At 36.4% G+C, this 22,220-nt stretch overlaps 1 protein-coding gene across 1 annotated transcript in view; it reads right to left on the reverse strand.

Annotated features, from left to right (window-relative positions):
- Window positions 1-22,220, reverse strand: part of EYS (eyes shut homolog) — a 1,451,515-nt gene that overhangs the window by 185,574 nt on the left and 1,243,721 nt on the right. Inside the window, 1 exon segment of the mRNA XM_045543805.1 lies at window positions 15,540-15,760. Within this exon segment, the coding sequence (XP_045399761.1) occupies window positions 15,540-15,760 (221 nt within the window).

The following is a 22,220-nucleotide window of genomic DNA, read 5'->3' on the forward strand; positions in this document are numbered from 1 at the left end:
GAAGTTTGATTCCCTCCCCCATTTTAATTTGAAGTAAAATTGAAATACATATGTATTCTCAATGGACTCTCCTTCAGCTAGGATAAACTTATGTTTACATACCTAGAACAAGAGAGAAAAGGATATTGGATAAATCAGCAGCTCAAGAAGCCAACTGTTTCTTAAGGTGCATATCTAAGCAAGGTTAGTTCAGACCTTAAAGCCTACTGTTATATTAAGCAATGACATTTTGCTTTCAAGTATATGCATACGAAAAATGAAATGATTATTCTCCAATTGCACAATAAAAAAAGATTTTTTTTCCTAAATCACTTGCTGATTCTTTTAAACACTGATCCTCAGTGTTTAAAAGAAAAAAAATAACCACACACACAAAAGGGAAAGGAATTGTTGAATTGCAGTTCTTTTCTGCATTGTTTTTTGCCTTGTGGTAGTTCACATGCAAAACATGCTTCCTTACAGATGGAATCCACCAGTCCTTGCCATTAAGGGAAACACAGCAGGACCCAGAGAGGATTTGTTGAAGCTGAAAACTGACTTTATAATTTAGCTGTGAGTCTTGAAGCAGCATAAAATCACACTATAAGTCAGAACACCGATCCAAAAATGTAAGACAAATAGAGTGAAAGATGAATTTCCCCCCTCATACTTCTCCTTTTGTTAGTACAATTAAAACAACAACCAGCTCCTTTACTGCCTATGATTTAGAAGTTAGCCAAGTAAAGTGACAATTTCAGGCTACAGTAGACAGAGCCATAGAAAAGGAAAACACAGCCAGTAAGGTGAGGCAGTTACTGTCATATCATGCCAACAGATACTGCCAGATTTCTAAAATAAAAACAATCTTTCTACCATGGTGAATACTTTGCATGTTTACTTAGTTTAGCTTCATGGACTCTTCCTATTGGAGTAAGCCAGCTTATACTTACACCTGTTCTTTGATTCCTCTAAAAAAATCTAACTGAGGCCACAGAGATTAAGCTAGCTGTTTTTAAAAATGGCTTTGGGATATATGCTTAACATTTTCTCCTTTTCTGTGGTAGCAGAGTGTTTTTCACCAAAAAGAGCCTTTCTATACATGTATTTACTATTTATAGAGAGGATTCTTACTTCATATAAGATAGCCTACTAGCTAAGCTTTGTTCCTCAAGAACCATGAAGACAGGGATTCTGTCCTTTTCCAATATTTGTTGTAGCAGCTGGCAGAAGAAAAGATAGTATGATGCCAATGGGCCACAATATAGAACTTTCTGCTCCTGCTTTCCCAATCTGATAGGTAACATATATGCATTGGTATAATTTTTATTTTTAAGTGGTTTGTTTTAAATTTTAACAGAACATTTCACAAATGCAAAATGCATTTAATTTTGGATGAGCAAGGAAAATCTAACCCTTTAACAAGTACCCAGGTATCAAATCTTCCTCCTTTCTCTGGTGAGATTCAACTGGTAGTGTAACAGGTCTGCAGAGCAATGTGTGAAAGCTCATTCATGAGTAAAGAGTTCTATCCATTTCAATTCTAACTCTTGCATAAATCATTTCTGTGGAGCCAAAAATGATGGCTGTGTCAGTTGGGTTGATTTGCCTGATTTCAATAAAAATATATTAATAGCACCATAGTTTGGCTTTTAGATCTTCTTTGGTGCTTGTAAGATCTGGAGGAACAGCTAGAATCTTCTCCTTATAACCAAGAACTAGAAAGAAGGAGTAAGTTAGACCCAGAAGACAGAACCTGTAACACAAAATATTATGGGTACCATGTCAAAAGGATCATAGGCATTTACCATAACATTGTTGATAGAACATGGGCTGTAGCATTCAAACAGATTTGGGATAAAATTCCTGCTAAGCGACTTATGCCACCTATTCTGTGAACTTGAGCAAGCTGTTGAAACTGACTTTCCTTATTTTGTAATATAGGGCTGCAGAGCCTACTTTAAAAATCTACATCAGCTAATGAGATAATTAAAGTACTCAGCATCCTTCACGAAGCATAGTAAAGCGCTTAAAAAGTGGTAGCTGCCCAAAACAATAGTAACAGAACAAGAGCCATTTCGGTAGAACACTCCATAGGATGCAGTAAAAGGTGAGGGTATAGAGCAGAGGCTAAGCAGACTGCCTGAGGTTTAAATCCCCCTTTGCTGTTGATGTGACTTTGGATCAGTTGTTTAACCTCTCTGTGCCATAGTTTTGCCATCTATACAATGGAGATAAGCATAGCATGAACCTCATAGCATCGTCACAAGGATTGACTGAGATAATGCATAGAGAGTATTTAGGATGGTGTAAGCAATCAATGATGTTAGCTATTTTTATTATTATCTTCCCCTTGCTGGAGGTTTATCTGGCAAGACTACAATAGTTCCCCCTTTATCTGTGAGGGGTATATTAAAAGACCCCCATGGATGCTTGAAACTGCAGACAGTACTGAACCCTATATATACTGTTTTTTCTCATACATACATAACTATGATAAAGTTTAATTTATAAATTAGGTACAGTAAGAGATTAACAACAGCATCTAGTAATAGGACAATTATGGCAATAATCTAGCATCACTACTCTTGGGCTTTGGGGCCTTTATTAAGTAAAATAAGGGTTATTTGAAAACAAGCACTGTGATCCCGCCACGGTTGACCTAATAACCAAGATGGCTACTATGTGACTAATGAATGGGGAGCATATATATAACATGGATACACTGAACAAAGCGACGGTTTACATCCCAGGTGGGACAGAGTAGGATCGCATGAGATTTCATCATGCAATTCAGAACTGCACAATTTATAACTTATGAGTTGTTTATTTCTGGAATTTTCCATTTAATATTTTCAAACCAGTTGACTGCAGATAACTGAAACCCAGAAAGCAAAGCTGCAGATAAAAGGAGAAACCGTATAGACATAGCCCAGGTGGTATTAAAGGACAATAGAATAGGTTTTTAAAACTCTGGTATAGCCACATACTATGATATTTCTGAGGGGAGAAAGAGGCAGTGACTTAACGACATTGGCAATGCTACCCAATGATCACAGGAATTTATCTCACTCTGAACATTTGCATCAAAAGCATGGATGTGAGCCTGACACAATTGAGTGTAAGCGAGGCTGGAGAATTTTTTTGGACTTTTGATCAACTCATCATGTTTCAGTCAGTTCTGAATCACACTATTTAAATAAATCTGTGAATATTTTGGAAATGCAGGAAGTCTGTAATTAATCCCCATGGGCAGTACAGAAGCTGCTTGTTCAAATCAAAAAAGCCTTCACACACTCTATCTTCAACATTCTGTGCCTATATAATAAAACGTCCTTGCACTTGTATGGTGTTTTGAAATTTAAAGCATTTCCATGCGTGTAATTTTATTTCAGCCTCTTATAGCTCTGGGGAGTAGGCCCAGTTGGTATTGTCTCTCTGATGCTTTGAGAGGTGAAGGACTTATCTCCAGTCACATGGCTTTTAAGTAGAAGAATAAGTCAAAAAAATTACTCAAATTACTCAACAGTGTTTGATAAGTTTGGCTTTTGAAGTTCAGTTTTGAGTTATTTAATATTATACTGTCACAAGTGCCATTGGAATTACTGTCACATTATGATTAATATTTTTTTCTGCCTTCACTAATTATAGTAAAGACAGACCTTTCTAACATGTCTTTTTTAATTTGTTTTCTATATGTATATGGACTATTTGGGGCTATTTTGGTTTGACATTTCTCTGCTTTTTCTAGGAATAATCTCTGAAAAAGACTCAGATATGTCTGAAAGATGTTATGGATGCAAAAATTAGAATACAGTTTTAGTTGAAAATAAAGACGTGGTAGCTTACATCATAATATTTTCAAGGACAAATAAAATTCTTTATTTTTGTAGTCTTACTTCTGGGCTTAGTTGTCTACATCTGAGAGGCAACATAAGAATCACAGCTGGATTTGCAGATAAATCCAATAGTTAGGGGGAAAATGCAGGGGTATGTACAGAAGCATTTTTTTCCTTATTCCATAAATTGAACTAAAAAATAAAAGCACCTATGGAATTGAGATTCAAGCAGGGAAAGCAAGTGTGGGAAGATGGATAACCTTTGATGTCAAGTTGATTTCTCATATCTATGTGTTCTGATTTCAGTTTGAATATTAGCTATGAGATCTGTGGTCCTCTGTTCTACAAGACTAGAAAGGTGAAGGCAGAATATTTCAGAGCTTTCTTAAAACTCTAATAAAAATCTCTCTTGGCAGATGACCCCTGATAAATTTCAGTCTTCTTTTCAGTAAAAAGCTCCCCAAGACGGGCCCCAAAAGGATGATGTTCACCACTATTAAGTCTCCAGTCAGCCATGCTAGGCAGTTCAGAAATTTCATTGGATTTTTTCCTTACTTAGCAGTTTTAGATGTTTTAGTCAGTAATGCAAATCCAAAAGAAGAATTTGGTAGGAATATATGAATACTAGATCTATATTACATTAAATGTATGTTTGGTTATATAAAAATAATGTGTAATATTTACCTAACATTATAGTAATATATAAAAATTGAGCTTGTTTTGAAGGCATACGATATATTCCACTTAAGTGTCTGTTTATGTTGTGCTTATGCTGAGGGGTTTCACAGTGATATATTTTCAATAGAACATCAATATGTTCCATTGAACATACACATTGTATCGTGGTATCCCCATCCCCCTTAAACTTCTTGAGTATAGCATTTGTAATCTATTATTTACACTAGTTTTATGCCTTGCAAAATAACTAACGTAGTAGGTTCTTTTTTTATGTGTTTGCTGAACTGACTTGAAGATGGATTTTTTTTGTCTAAGGACAATTTCATAATACAAAATCAATGCAGATGAAAACATCAGTGAAAGTCTTAGAAAAACAAATTTAAGGTATTTCTAACCTGACTTTAATGCGTTTGAGTTGAAAGGAAAGCATGAGGAGTTTTTGTTTACTTCTTTTCCAATGTATAAATTCTAGGCAAAGACAATATCCTAATAGATTTATGTAGATTAACCAATATAGAATAAATATTCTGTATAGTCTCTGTAGTTATCAATATTATAGGGTCCTTAAATAATTGCATGTAGTACAATTATGATTTGTTTCTGAGGACATATAATTAGGATAAAAATAAAACACAGATTTGAAGATCAATGACAAATTGGCTTGGTACATTTGCAGTGGCCACTCCACGTATGTGAGGATTGGACACTAACCAGTGTGACACTGAGAATCCCCACTCCTCATCCCCCACAGGACCAGCACATAAATTGTGGGGCCCAGTTCAAGATGAAAATGAGGAGTCTCTAGTTCAAAAAGCAGAAAAACAACTTTTTACTTTCTGTTGTAATATCTTTCTCTCTCTCAACGTGTTATCATGTTTTTTATTTGCTGTTTAATGCCACACTTTCTCGGGCCTGGGTTACTTATGGGGTGAGTGCAGACCCTCAGAGGCATCTGGGACCCTGCCCTGAGTTTAGCACATGGGCCATGTTCACAGCCAGACCCCTGCTAGGGTGGAGGTGGCAATGGTCACTGGGTGATGTGGGGAAGGTAGGTGACTGAGAACTTTTCCTAGACACATAAGAAATGTACCTGCCTCCCACTGTACAAATTTCAATGACTCCTATATAATCCTCTTCCTAAACTACTTGACCTTTTGAGTTGTTTCCCCAAAATGGTGGATTTTCTGCAAAACAAAGGAGGCAAGATTCTGAAGTCCCCTGGACAGACTCCCTGCTGCCAAGATTCATCAACCCTCACAACCCATTCCCAATGCTCCATAGCCCCCTGTTAGTTACACTACAACCTTCCCAAAGGCACATGGCCCCTTCTTTAAAAGCTCATGATCTCTGTTAGTCAGATACACAGATTTGAGGCAGCTTTTCCCATTCTTGCTACAAGACGCCTGTCATATTAAAAATTCCTTTCTTCCTTGGCAACCTTCTTTGTCTCAATAATTGGAACCTTTGTACAACAAGCAACTACACCTAGGCTGAATCCCCCTGTGGTTTTGACAACAGGAGGTAGTGAGAATAGGACTGAATGTGACCAGGTTCTGACACATGCCCCATTGTTCCAACTTACTTCACTTACAAAAGCCAAATTCAAACATACTGTATTAAGAACCTTAAGATGGTGACTGCAGGGCATTAAGCTCCTAGCGTAGGCCCTTGTGAGTGAGATGCAATGTGCAACTGCACTGGCCTCACATCCACGGTCCCCAAGTCAGAAGATCTATGAGATAATGGGGAAGTGATACCTTTCTCCCCAGTCCTGAGGCAAGAAAGTTGACGTTGTCTTTCTCCTTCTCCAATGTGACTGCTTTCTCACTTTGACATGCACTTTGTCTTTCTTTTAATCCACTTTCTTTTATGTAAAAATGACAAGGGGAAGGAAACTGGAAAACAACTCTGATAAAGTGTAATTTCATAATGGTAAAATTATGAATCTCATGCAAAATACAATATGAATGCATGTCAAGATTTTATTTAACTCAGTAATTAATGAGGGAATAAGTAAGATGTCAAGATTAATTCAAAGAACATTTGAAAAGCAATATTAAGATTGCTGGATTGGCTATAAAACCATTTACTGTCCAACGGGATCATGAACTGTAACATTCAGGGTACTTTCCCATGGGAAAGAAATTATTTTCATCTCTACTGGACAAAAATCTTCAAGTTAACCTCTGCCACTACAAAGTTGTAAAACAGATTGGACAATAGAAAGCCCAGCACTGTGGGAATGGCCAAGTAATTTCTCTTGCCTATTGCAACTTGAGGATGATTTATCTGTCCATATGATTTGCCCCATGCTAGCATTCTCTTCCTTCATCTGACCATCATGTTAAAAGATTCTCTCAGCTGCCCTCTGCAGGCATTGAAATGGATATATAATACACAAAATGATAGAGTATTAAATAAAAAAATTTGATATATTTAAATCAGCATGCATTCCCTCAATACTTAAATTAGGTGATATACTATAAATAATAGCATTGGAAGAACACTTAGATTCTTATTTAACATTAGAAAGGTCTTGGTGATCTTCAGTCAGATGAGAAAAGAATCCCAGGGAAAATAGGCACTCGCATTACCTAGAGGTGCAGGTATCAGGCTTGAATCATTGCTCTGGATCATGCGGGGGAAGTGCCCAGTGGTTCTGTGCAGTCGACCTCATTTGAAGATCAAGCATCCATTCATGTCTGCATCCCTGTACAAGGTGCCCAAGTGGTTCACCCTCTGTTCAGGGGAAATTTCAAGCATTCAGGACATCTGGATGTGACAGTGCATGGTCCACATTCAAGGCCAGCTAGTCCCCGAGTGTCCTTCACTGTGCCCTGGGTCTGAGACCTCAGCCTCCCCATCTCTACTTCAATGAGTTCCTGTTCCTTTTACTCCTTTCCTCTCCACTATCCTTTCCCCAGCCCAGTTTTCTCTCCTTGGGAGCAGAAAATGTCATTCTACAATCATGCATGTAAATACCTGTGGCTCATATTTAAAGCTAGAACATTTTTGAGGCTTTAATTCGTGTTTCTGCATGGATAGGTAGACTGGGGAAGGAAAGAGAAAAGCCCCAGAGCATTTATGGGAGAGCAAAGGGGAAAGAAATTGGTCAGGTGGATATTTACACATAAGCCTACCATATAGGCCTAACATCCAGATAATTTCCTACCTCAAGACTGAACTCCAATATTTAGGCATGATTTTCTGTCAATTCTATTGCATTTCAACTGTGGATTGGTCATAAGATCTGCTAATCTAGGACTGAAAGAGAAAATTACATATCTTGAAGCCTATGGCAAGTTAAATCAGATATGAAGAATGGATTCTTGGTATTAAGGCATACTAAACTCAAAGTACTTTCCCAATATTGTTGAACAGTTTTCTACTATGGAATTTTTTTAAAAGTAGAAAAAATTTTACTTGTTTGGCCTTGTTTATATGATCTGGTGCAGCATTTCCTCACACTGTTTCTGAGAAAGAGTGTTCATGTTGTTAATAGATATTCCTGGAAAAATGGTTTTTGGGGAGATGAAATAAGTTTAGAAACTTTCTCTAAGCAAAGTTAAATGAGTTCATTTCTATACAACTTCTTTAACATGTTGAAATACATTGGGAAGCTCAAGAGGAGCAATAGTACATGTGACATTTTATAAATTTGTCTTAGAAAAACTTCTCCTCCCTCACCTTTTTTTCCTGAAGAATGCTTATTAGTATACCTTGAAAAATAATTTTGGAAATTCCAGTTTAGTTTCCTCTTTCCACTGAAAGGATGCAGGATAGTTCACCCCCAAAATGACTCCTTGGTTTAACAAGTATTTTGAATGAAAGGCCTTTAGAGATCAACAGGCTTGGAAGAGTCTTTCCCTCTATCTCCATAAATACCAGAGGAATCCATCAAGAAGGACAATCATCTTTCTTTCCCCTTCCTGTTATCTAAATATCTATTGCAGGAAAGAAGTTCAAGATGTAACCAGACCTGGGCCAACCCATTTTCAAAATAATGCCTGTCTCTCCTATAAAATAGAATAATTTACAAGTCAATCTGTGTCTCCCATCTACTCATTCTCCCAGGTACCCATTCATCCTCCCTAGGAACTATTTATTGCCCCTCAACAGAATTACCTATGTTTCCCATCTTCTCCCTCCCCTCTGAAATGGGGATATATGAGTATTTTGGTCTCATTGGGATATTGGGCAATCACTCTGTGATTCTCCCTGTGTGCACAGTAATAATGAAATTTGTACAGCTTTTCTCTTATTAATCTGCTTAATTGTGAGCTGATTTTTCTGTGAACCTTCTGAGGATAAAGGGGAAGTTTTTCCTTTGCCCCTAACAACACAAACAATGAAAGTGAGGTCCAGAAATGGTTACTGGCACACTTAAGAGTAAGGGCAAAACACAGACCTCTTGCATGTTAGACTTGTCTACAACAATGAAGCCATAATTTTCATGTATAGCCTAGGCCTTAAGTGTAATTCCCCAGTCAGAGAACTGCTGAAAATAGTTAGTTTAGACAACTAACCTTTTTTATTTGTGAAGAAACAAATGGTTGATTTATATTGCAGAGCTTAGGACAGAGAGATTGAGTTAAAATCTAGAAAAGCACAATTTATCCTGTCTCTACTATCAGTGGTGAGTTGAACACATCTCTTAATTCATTTATACCCCATTTTCCTATTCTTGAAACAAATTTAAAGCTATGTTTTAAAGATATTTTAAGTATTAACATCATTTTAAGATAAAGTCATATCAGAACAATGCAACTATGTCATTATCCAAGGTACAGACAGCACTTGGTAATTATTAGGTCAGTGGCAGTCAGCAGGGTTAACATCTGGACAGTAGATGCTTGAAGCCACTACTGCATTTAGAAAATTTGTTTTCTAGTGTTTTCTCATCTAGTCTACATACTCTCAAGTCTTCAGGAAGTTTCAACTTTTGGCTCCAAATCACTTGAGGTTTTGGTAGGCAGGTAGGAGCAATTTTTACTTCATTTTCCTAGAATAAAAGGTTAAGCAAGTTTTCTAAGGTACATAGTATACCGGCAAATAAGCCAGGAACAAAATGTAAGGCCTAGGAACTTTGTCTACTGTTAAACCAAAAGGACTGGTTTGTTTTCTTTTTAAATTAATTATTTAAACTCTTTGTTTTAAGCATTTTGTAAACCTAAGCCAAAGGATTCTGAATATCTCACATTTTATTCCAGCTTGAACTTTGTTTTCATTTTGTTTGTTAAGCTTTCCACACAATTTTAACAGTGGCATGTCAAATTATATGTAAAACATAGTGATTAACACAATTTGCCAAATCTTTTTTTTTTCTGATGCATGAATGCAATCTGCAAGTGGTAAGCCATATAGATTTAAAACATTTAAAACTTCCAGTTATAAAACAAATAGGCTTTAACACATCTTCTCCTACTAAAAAAAACCATTAATAGTTTTTGAAGGGAAGCGAAACAGTCAAGGAAAATATATTAGCAGGTCATATTTAGCTTGCTTGTTCTTTGAAGGAGAAGGAGAAGGAGAGAGGGAGAGAGGGAGAGAGGGAGAGAGGGAGAGAGGGAGAGAGGGAGAGAGAGAGGGAAATTATTAGCATTCTGTAAGAAATAGAGAGAAAAGATAGTTTTCAGATGGGATTTAAGTCAGAGAGGTCTCTTATGCCCAGGAAGATCAATCAGGGTAAATGAGTTCTCCATGTATTATTACCTAAGGGTAGAGAAAATTGAAGATGAGATTTTTTTCCCCCTACTTGTTTGACCTTGCTGCATAAATATGATGTAAAAAATATGTGTGGAATTTGATAGTGGCCTTTTCCATTGGTCAAACCTTGGGACTTTTAACTATTTGAGAATTTTTCAAATTTGGTGTAAATGACATAATTTCTTCCATATTTAATCTTATTTGTTCTCATTGAAATATAATTATATTTGTAATCATGACTTTAATGAAACTCTGATTTGCAGAGGACCTAAGTGCTTTCTGTCCTGTAAAAACAAATGCCCAATCCTTCTTGCTGCACTCAAGGATGGTAGTCATAAAAGTGGTTAGGAAATCAATTTAAACTGCATTTGTACTCTATCAAGAGCTCTACGACACTTACATTGGTAAGAGTTATACTTTCCAAATATGTGATCCACTTTTATAAGCAACTAAAAACCCTGCAGCTTCAGTCACACTCTTCAAGCAAGAATAAATGACCTCACATCAATCCATTTTCACAATACCTGGCACTTGTAGAATGGGGGAAAGAAATGAGATAAAAAAGATAAACAACAGGAATTGTGAAACCTAGGCTGTTTTAACCTAAGACTGCACTTTATATGTAAAAATAGAAAAACACATTTTGTTCTTCGTGCCTTAATGTTTTACAAACCTGAGATTATTAAAAGCAAAAGAGTATGTAGAAAAAGTTTCCATGTCTTATTTTTGTGAATTCCGCACTTATCACACCGCTTAACACAAAAGAGGCTCTACAATGCTCATAGTATAAAAGAAGGGATGGATGGATAGTCTGAAAGACACACATATTATTTGAATCAGACAGATCAAAATAATTTCTAAATATGGATATTTTAGAAAAAGTCAGAAAAAAACTACCAAAATATTTTGTGATGCATTACGTTTTGTCTAAGCAATAAAGAGCTGAAACATGCCTGTGTTTCTCCTTTTATTCTTTGGATAAATGCATTAAATGCTCAATTAATTAACACAATGTGAGAGATAGGGAAAACTATGAAATCACATATGCTTCCAAGTTTTTACCTAAAACCTAGTTGGATATTTTTTCTTTTTCACCCATTTCTCTAGCAGCATGTGTTGCCTACTCTTGAGATGTTTGGAGGTTTATTGGTAAACTTTTACAGCTGAGAATAATTTAACCAAATAGAAATTAGTCTTTTAATTTATAATTGTACATTTAAATCCTGGGTACAATTTCAAGGATGTAGACTACAGCCAGAAAGTTGCAACAAAAAGAAGGGCTAAATATTTGAGGATGTTATTAGCATAGATGTGAGGCAAGAAATTGATCCGAAATAGGCTCTTTTTTCCCTTGGTATGTAGAACTGTAGGGTTGACTGCTGAACTAGATTAGGGTTAATCTGGCCCAGATACAGAATAATACCTAAAAGATCTCAGCAGGTGATGCCTAGCTACATGACACTGTGAAATGACAATGAAGACAAGCACAAATTTTGTGGGGGGTTGCAACTCATTACAGAACAAATGGAAAAGCTAAGACACAATAGCCTGATTTGTTATACTGTGTAAGAGTTGTTACTATTGCAATTTCAAATTCAATTTATGATGCCTACCTCATTTTGAACTGCTAAATGACTTGGAAACTAAATACCCAGAAATTGTGAAAACTGGCTTCTTTCTACCACACAATGTTAAAAAATATGTCTACAAAATGAGATAATAGGAAAAAATGGATTGAAAGAAAAGTCTGAAAGAAGCAATTTTCACTTTTATTCACATGGGACTTTGATAATAATGATAGTTTCCTAATGTTAAGAAATATATATCCTTTTCTGAGATTGCTTAATATGGAAAAATTATTAATTTCAGTTAGACTTTCTAATTTATCCATCTGTTATCCTAGTGCAGTGGTCTGCCAATGATGTCCCTTGGGCCAAATCTTGCTGGCCACCTATTTTTGTAAATAAAGTTTTATTGGAACACAACCATGTCCATTCATTTACATTTTGTCAATGGCTGCTTTCCTGCTACAATGGGAGAGATGAATAATTGTGAGGCAAAGTCTAAAATATTTACTATTTGGTCCTTTACAGAAAAAGTTCGCCAGTGGAGGATAGCACTGGTTAGTGATGAATAAAAGCTATGACAACAGTTAGAGGCATAGAGAGCATATTCATTCAGATGTGGGAATTATTGACTTTCAATGCATAATAAAATACCTTTCTACATGCTTAGCTCCCAGTAAAATTAAGACTAGGTCTAAAATTAGTGTCTCAATAATTATTTATTATAATGTCAGTGACATAAGTTTTTAGTGTGGTAGTTTGTATAGGGTATATTCCCAAACCTGATGCTCCTTTTTAATTATTGTTTAACCTATTTTAAAACATCTGGTGCAGAAAGGGGAAAGTGATTTAAATATTATCTGTTTAATTTGCTAACCTTCCTATGCCCTTTTGGAAACAGCTTGTTCAAAGTCCATAGAGATTTGGATACTCAGAATAACCCTTCTGTATCACTTTTCTAAACTGAATTTCACTACATGCAATTTGGACTTCTCTGAAATGAACAACCACAGGGGTTTGAAAATTCTAGCACAGATTTATAACAAAATGAAAAAAGATTGGACACTGTCCAGAAACATGTGATGGTACTCAAAGCAGAATGACATTTGCTCAGTAAAGCTGCTAAAATGTTTCTTTCCTTAATTCTTTTCAACATGAAATTTATCTTCTTGTAAGCAGATTACATTCATAGACAATACAGCACTTTACAACAGTGAATTATATCAACCGAGCTACTAAAATTAGTGATAATTTTGTTTACAAATATCTATTGTAACTGTATTTTATTTTGTGAACCCTAAGGCCTAACTCTGTGGTACTGAATCTCTATTCATTCACTACCCTACTCTTGTTTAGAGCATACTTCTTTAGGGGTTCTCTCTTGCTATACCACGATTATTCTTTGTTATTATTCTTTATTCATTGGGGAAAATGGCTGTGCCTTCCCAGGAAACATGGATTAGAATACTCAAGCATGTGTGTGCAGATGGAAAAATTTTTCCCTTTCTTAAGTTTCTTCTATTCCCCATTAGGAGGCATCTCCAAACTTTGGATTAGTCACTGAACTAGAACAATTCAACTGTGATGAGAAACTATTATTTGCATTTTCAAGTAAAAAACTTTATGCACACATGCTATAGTATTAAAACATCAGTGTCTTTGTATTTTGAGACAGGAAAGCAAAAAAGTAAAAGGGCTTTCTTCTTGTCTTTGCAATAATGACTCTTTTATTCTGAACATAGTCTATCACTTTGAAAATAAAATAATAAAACTTAACAGGCCCAAAAAGAATTCCATCAGGTCATCTTGTCTATTCTCCTTGAATCCAGAAAGGCTAAATGTTAATATATCTTCTTTAAATTTATCTGCTATTTTGAAAGCTGTCTTGCATCCAGTTTATTCTTCTGAACAAACAGGAGGAAAGGAGAGGCGAGAACTTTGCCCAGCTGGGCTGAGTACTGAGATCAAGTCACATGGCACTGACTGAGAGAAAGGACAGATCTAAAAGGGTAAGAAGAGTTGGAAGATTGTTTGGAAGATCTTGGAGAAAAATCACTTTATAATGTGGCAGCACAGAGAGGAAGAAAAGCTTTGGATTTGGCCAATAACATAAATGAGAAGTGAGTCACCAAAAGCATTAAGTCAGTTCAGACCCACTGTGTCAAAATCAGAATGGGGCTATCTACCTTGGTAGCACAGAATTCCTCTAGGTTTCCTTGTTGGAAAACTTTACACTGCTCAGTGTGTTCCAAGTGTGAGTATGCATGTGGAGGGGAAAGTGTCGGTCATGGTGATGGCTCTTTGTGTCCTACTTCTTTGATCTGTGTTCTTCTTGATGGACTGAAGCTGCCTATGGCCTCAACAGGAGTCAACATCCTCCTTTAGTACATATTCTGGTTCTCCTTTTGGGTTACTGCACAGACTGCTGGAGTGTTCGATTGTATGGTTGGATATTGGTTTTTAGACAGAACAGGGAAGAGTTAAAAGACAGCATTATTATTCTCATGATCTCCACTGTGGGCCCATAGCTATTTGTGCTCTTGTATTAAACTTTTGACCCCCTAAAGCTCTTCTTGTAATCTTTCTGAGAAATATATATTTTTAAATTGATGTTTTAGAACTGGCCAGTGTATTATGGTATTGGGGTATACAGCAGGGTAGCTGGAAAGTCAGTCATAGTTGCCATGGACCAGCATGTCCAGGAGTTGAGCACTGGCAATCAAGATAGAAATCATTTTGTTCACAGGATGTGAAGAAATGGTTTACTTGTTGGATACATAGCTGGCAAGACTCCATTTGAGTAGCAACATAAAGGCACATACAGATTTGGAAGTCCTTAAATAGTGCATGCCCAAATCAGTTGACATTCAAGTAGATTTCTCTGAAATTGTGATTGAGATGTTAAGAGATTTAGAAATAAATATGGAAGGTCAGAATAATGTGCAGGATGGAGACTAACAGGTATATTTTTCTTGGAAAATTCACCCTTGACTAGTTGACACCTTGCTCCTTGGAAATATTGAGGTGAATTAATTAAGATATTTCCTGTGAGATTAAGTCAATTTTTCCTTGACTTGAATTATTACAATTTGTACATGTTTCAGTTTCCATCTTGTCATTTTTTATAGCTCTGAAATAAAGAATTCTCAGAAGATTGAAGAAATTTGGGAATATGTTCCACACTGTCCAAATGAGACTCCCTCAGGGCTTATTCCCTCAAGACATTTTAGTGGAGCAGAAAGTAATTTTAATTAAGATCTTCTTAAGCTTCTAAGCATGATAAATCTGCTTCAAGAAGGAAAAAGGATATAGGATTGCAAATAGAAAGAAAGAACTCATATAGGTAATTTTTTCTCCATCTCTAATCTTAGAAATCTAAGCAGATCTTTCTTTGGAAGATGAATAAAAACAAACAAAATTAAAATTAATAAACACATTAAAACCATTATCAATAAATGATAACATCTCATTCATACTTACAAAAAGCAGGAACACCTAAATGAAAAATTGAATTCCTTTGAAATTTCCCAAATCAGGTCCAGTTACCTAGTTATTTTCAGACTCCGAGAACCTCTTGTCACTGGAGCCAAAGTATGCAAATTTCTTTGAGGAAACAAGTATTCACCACATGTATACATTGCCTAAGTGCTGCATACACAAACTTAGGAGTTCTGGACCTTTCTTCTCTGTCACTCAGATGACTATACTGCTGACTCTTGTTTTAAGAATTCAGAGTCATGTAACATAGGCTGGAGATCAGGAGGATGACACTGACCTGATGCAGGTGCCATTGTTTTGGCACAGATCACGAGCACACCAAGGGACGTGGCAGTTCTCAATGTTCTTTCCATGTCGTGCTTCATCAATGATGAAGAATTCTTTGTTGTTTACTTGAAGTTCTCGTATACAGCCTTTGAATCCATAAATCTGGCCCATATTTTTATGGATCTGAATATTTGCAGGGATATGGCCAAGGAAGATTGATTCAAAATACACCTATAGGAAAAGTAACAACAAAAAAATTTTCTTATAAGGTGTTGTCGGATTATGTGGGAAAGATCTAGGATGTTTGGTTCTATAATTGGATGTTTTAATGTATTTTTCTGTGTAAAACAGGTTGCTGTTGCCGACTAGTTTTGTCACTTCTACTAGGTGGTATCATAAGTTACTTTAAAAAAATGTCCTCATTTTACATTTCTTTTTCATTTCTAACAATCTAATAATATTTAGTACAAAAAAATAGGCATACAACAAAACTTGGTGACTCATTACTTTGAAATGTATTTTTGACCTCAAGTGCTTGCATTTTAATGTGTACATTACCAAATAATACCTAAAAAGAAAATAAAATCATGTTAATCAATTATAAATAGGGGTTGAATTGTGTTTTGTGTTTTCTCCAAATGCATATATTGAAGTTCTAACCCCCAGTACCCCAGAATGTGACCTTCCTTGAAAATAAGGTCATTACAGACCCAATTTGTTAAGATGAGGTCAATACTGGAGTTAGGTGAGCCTCTAATCCAATAGGACTTTTTGGACATTTACAAGAACTTTACAAGAACAATAGTCTTTTTAGGACTTTTATAAGGAAGGTTAGACACAGACAGACCTTTACTTGGGTAGAATGCCACGTGAACATAAAGGCAGAGATCAGGGTAATGCATCTACAAGCCAAGAAATGTCAAAGATTGCCAGGAAACTATCAGAAACTAGCTAAAGACATTGAACAGATTCTTTCTCACAGCCATCAGAAGCAAACAACCCTGCCAACACTTTGATCTTGGGCTTCTAGCCTCCAGAACCATAAGATATTTGTTTAAGCCACCCAGTTTGTGGTACTTTGTTATTGGCAACTTTAGCAAACTAATACAATGCTATTATGTTTCAAATATCCCCAAATATGAGCAAATTGTATGATGCTTGCATATGGTGCTTGGAAATTAAAAATGTTACCTTTTTTTTCTCCCAAAGTATGAACATAAACATGCATCAGAAGTAGATCTTTGCTTAGATTATATTCTATTTAGTTCCTTTATTCACCCTTTATTAAAAATAAGATCAAGAAAGTGCTTATGTTTGGGAAGACATAAAGAAGCCAGACCATCTCAAAGACAACCAACCCATTTATAGACAGTGAGTAGAATAAAGAGACTGTAAAATTGGGCCTTTTATCTACCTTTATTTGGACAATACATCAGAGCCACATCTTACATAGGAGTCAATTCTGAAGTCGGCGTTTAAGCTGAACATTTCATAGAATATAAGTTGCCCTTGGAAATCCCTTGGGCATCACATGGAGACTAACATGCTTTCTCTGAATATCTCCAACACAGCTACATTTTTTCCTCTAGCTTTGTTTGAATAAGTTTGCCATTCTGTCAGTGCAGCTCCAGATGAAGCTGACATTTTGTGGGAACGTTGTATAAAAACTCTAGAATCCCCCTCTGTGTGGTGAAATGTACCACTATGAGAGACAAGAGGGAACTGATACTGAGAGTACAGAAAATTCACTTACATCAAATACTCACTGCAGAGCTTATACTCATTGACCAGAATCACTTATATGATTTAAACTGCTACTGGATCTCTACTTTCCCACCCTCAGTAGCATGCATAATTGGATTCTCATGATTTAGATGTGCATAAAATGCTACTCTCCTCAATAAGAATTTATGAGCTACAGTTGAAGTCTTCTCATGAACTGATAATGAGACCCTGTTCTTTAGGGCTGTTAGGCATAGGGCAGGTAGAGGCAGCAACATTTGTGTTGCTGTGCCTCTGATATTTCCATTCCCAACACACACTGTCACTCTCCAAGCTGACATCTGAAAAGTATTTAAATTGGTATTACAGATGCAATAAAATAGAAAACCATCCTTGCAAGATTCTAAAAACTAGAGCTAAATAATTAAGTTACAAGTCTTGGGGAGAGGAGAGCATGAGAGGTGCCCAGCAATATCACTTTACATTTACACTAGTATGTACTAGTTTTATGCAAATGTGCTTTTAAGGAACAGAAGCATGCTCAATTCCAGGAACATCAAAGTATCTCCTTGACCCATAACAGGTCAAACTAACTCTACATTTGAGCTCTTATCATTTTTTAAAGACTCAGTCTCTGCTCCTGAGGGCATTTCTTAAAATGCCCCAGAGGGTGACTGTCTTTGGGTATAGTGGAAGTGTGGTAGCAGGTCAGCTAAAAGTTTCAAGGTGTATCAGTAGAGCCCTCGAACAGCGTAGGAATATTTCTGTTTGTTTTCACATCCCTTCTTTCTCACATGCTAAGTCAGTTTATATTAATTGCTCTAACAAACTATTAGTTGACCTCTATCATCAGCTAAGATAAGTGACCCACTGCTAACACAATCTGGGATGTATCATGAACTTTCAGACTCTGTGCATCCAAGGCATGACCTCCCTTTCACCAAGGATCTTTGACATCTTTTTGTATTGATCACACACCTGGAAAAGCAAACCTCTCACTGCTTTGACAAGTGTGCTGTTTTAGCACAAAACTGATAGAGAATGGAGGAATACTCTCCTTTTCTGTCAGCAGTAGGCAGATATGAGGGAAAGTCTATAGAGCCGTCTATGATTTATTAGACCATTAAAAAACACCCAAACAATGAAAGTAAATGGCACTTGCATTTCTTCTGATCTGAGGCCCAAGCTTAGTTGGAGCCCTGAAATGTCTAAAAAAAGCAAACGTCGTTGACTACACATAGATAACCATTAAAATGGTTGACTTCCTCTATTCCTAGACTTTCAATTATCCAAGAGATGACTTCTGTGTGTATAATTATTCCTCAGGAGACAGGTCTTTAAAATAAGTCTTTTCTAATAACTCCTTGTGAATCAGACTATGAAGAATAAAGTCTGACATCAAGATATGATCTTACAAGTTAAAAGCACAGAGAATAGACATGGACAATCAAGGAGGAATCATCAAAATAATAAAAAATATAATTGGTAACTCAGGGAAAAGGAGTTCACATCTGACAAGACTGAAAGGAACACTCCCTTTCCTCTCAGACTTTCTCTTTAAAGGAAGAATATAGTTGCTCTTTTATAATACGTGTGAATAAAATAGGAAGATAGGCAAAGGGGAAGTAAACTTCTAAAAACCAGCAGGGTGGGGGTGGATAAGAAGCTGTTCCATTTCTTTTTTGTTCTGCTTTAATTTAAATTTAGGTGTTGGGGTACTGCATACATTTATTGAATGACATCTTCATTCAATGTTTACTTTTATTTTACATCCTCAGTTCTGTCTAAAGTTAAATGACTTTTGTTTTGATGAAATATGGGTAGGTAACTGTAAATGTACTTTTTGGTTAAGATTAATAATCAGAACATACTTGCCTTTAATAATATGATAACTTATTTAAATAAACTGGCTTTTATTTAAGAGTCACTACCAAATTTTTGTTTTTAATATCATCTGAATTGTATGTAAATAAATTCACAACCAGAAACATTGAGTCTTGGAGTAAAGATGGATAAGAGATGTTGGGTAAAGTATTTCAGAAGAAGGATTTATTTAGGTAACTTTTCACATGTAAACAAGGCTTGAATTCTTAAAAGCTATGTAGAGACACTAAAAGGGAAAGGATAAAAATATGGAAGCAGTATTTATCAAAATCTCCATCCTTTTGCATTTAAAAGATCTCTTTCTTGCTTCTCTGTAAAGTATGATAACCTGTAAACATATAGTGTATTCTATATTTATTTGTATTTATTTTTAGGACAGGACCTCCATCCTGATCATCTTTGGATTCTCTAAGCGCCCATAGCAGTGACTTGAAAACAGGAGGTTTCATACAAGTTTGTTACAAATGACCTGTTTCATGAAACTCAATCCTGCTTTTCTGCAGCCTCCTACTTGTATTTAAGGCCTCTTTTCGTACTTTATGGTGCCTTAAAACCTTGCTATTTTGCCAGATTCAGCATGTGAGCAATCCTCACTAAATACCATCCAGAAGAAATATCACATTATTATTCTATTATACTTCTTTATATTTAATATATACGGCATAGAGCACAGGACAGTGCTTACATGAAAGTTATTGAATTAGGAAATCAAAGTGGTTCACATAAGGTTATTTTTTGAACTTTGATAAATATCAGTGAAGTTCTCATTGGTCCCACACTTCACAGTTAAAATATTTGATTCTTAAGGCTTTCTGGACTAGGGAATATTCTCAAAATAATATCTTCTCACCTTGTCAAAGGAAAAACTGAGCTTTAGAAATCCAATCAATGACTTCAGTTGCTACCCTGTGAACACATTGATCTAGGAAAGTGTAAATACAAGAGGAGGGTATGGTATTATCTATAAAGAAATTAAATGTGATTTGGGGACATAAATCATAAAAATTAGGTACAAAATAATAATACACAGGTCAGCAAGATGGCAGAATAAGGAGGGCCTGACCTTCCTTCCCCTATGGAGACACAGATTCAATGACAATATCTGAACCAATTCACTTTGTGAGAGATCTAGAAAATAGTTAAGAGGTTCCTGCAGCCAGGCAAGCATGAAACCAGCTGCATCAAAGCTGGAAGGAAAATTTATGGCACTCACTATAGTCCCTCCCCGCAGCATAGCATGGCACAATGGAGAAAAGACTTCCAGCTCCCAGTTTCTTCCTGGTGAGGGAAAGAGAAGGCTCAAACATGCCCAGCATGCATGCTCTTTGGAGAGCTGCCCAAAGGTTTGGCTTTTGTCTTGTCTGAATCAGGAAAGGGCACTACACTGGGGCTTGTGGAGAACAAAGGTGACAGTGTGGACCAACATGAACTCCTTTTCCACGGTTTCTCACTCTGGCTCAGCATGGAATGAGTGAGACAAAACCCTCAACTCCCAGTTTCTCCCTAGGAAGGGAAAGAATTGGAGTGTGTGTCTAATGTTCTAGCTTTTTGGGAGGCGTGGGTACTGTCTCGCTAGTTTCTATTTCACCTGTCCCGAGTGCGATGGGACCTGGCATACGCTAAATGCATGGAGCCTGCTGAGAACAGAAGAGCTGCTCAACTTGTTTGTGCTCCAGTGGACCCAGGGTACATCAGAGGCTGATATAGTTTGGTGGACTCTCCCTCAGGAGGGAGTGGGGAGAATAAAAGAGTGGAACACACATACAATGTTCTGATTTTTTAGGGGGCTGCCAGGGTACATCAGAGGCTGATATAGTTTGGTGGACTCTCCCTCAGGAGGGAGTGGGGAGAATAAAAGAGTGGAACACACATACAATGTTCTGATTTTTTAGGGGGCTGCCTGAGAGACTGACTTCTATCTTGCCTGACTTGGAGTTCTAATGGGACCTGGCATACTCTAGAACCTGAGGGCTTCTGAGAATAAAAGAGAGCTGGGCAGTTTATGGCAGCTCCAGAAAACCTGCAGTACCACAAACAGACACCAAGGGAGCAAGAGATTATGAGCTCCTGAACAATATTGGCAAATTACTTTAACTGGGAGTTTGCATGCACAAATCCAGAGAAGACACATCCACAGAAAAAGTTTGAGAGGCCCTCAGAATCTCTAGCCAGACTGATTGGTAAAAGTCCTTCCCTGTACAAAAATCTAGTCTAAAAAGACTGGGAGAGGTGGCTGTTTTTTCAAATAGGTGGATCCCACCACAAGGTTACAAAGCAAAGGGAAAAATGGGAAAACATGGCCCAACCAAAGGAACAAAATAAATCCCCAGAAAACAAACTTAAAGCAACAGAAGTATATGAATTACCTGAAAAACAATTCAAAAATAACCATTGCAGATCCTCAATGAGGTCAGGAAACTGATGCATCAATAAAATGAGACTATCACAAAGAAATAAAAAATATAAAAATGAACTAAGCAGAAATTTTGGGGCTGAAAAACATACTAGCTGAATTTAAAAATTCACTAGAGGAGTTCAACAGCAGACTTGATAAGACAGAAGAAAGCATAAGTGAATTCAAAGACAGGTCATTTGAAATTATCCAGTTAGAGAAGCAAAAAGGAAAAAAACAATGAAGAAAGTAGCCTAAGGAATTTATGGAACACCATTAAGTGAATCAATATACGCATTTTAGAAGCCATAGAAGGAGAAGAAAGAGAGAAAGGAAAAAAGGCATAGAAATAATTGCTGAAAACCCATAAATTTGTGGAAGAAAATGGACACCAAGAATTAAGAAGCTGGCTGGGTGTAGTGGCTTATGACTGCAATCCTAGTGACTTGGGAATCTGAGGTGGGAGAATCATATTAAGCCAGGAGTTCAAGTATAGCCTAGGCAACATAGTGAGACTTCATCTCTAGAAAGAGTAAAAAAAAAAAAAAAAAATCAAGAAACTCAAAGGACTTCGACTAAAATGAGCTGAAAGAACTCTACTCTGAGACACATTATAATCATGTTGTCAAAAGTCAAAGACAGACAGAATTTTGAAATTTTCAAGAGAAAAGTGACTTGTAATATAAATGGGAG

This window comes from Lemur catta, chromosome 2, assembly GCF_020740605.2.
Source record: "Lemur catta isolate mLemCat1 chromosome 2, mLemCat1.pri, whole genome shotgun sequence".
Taxonomy (NCBI): Eukaryota; Metazoa; Chordata; class Mammalia; order Primates; family Lemuridae; genus Lemur; species Lemur catta.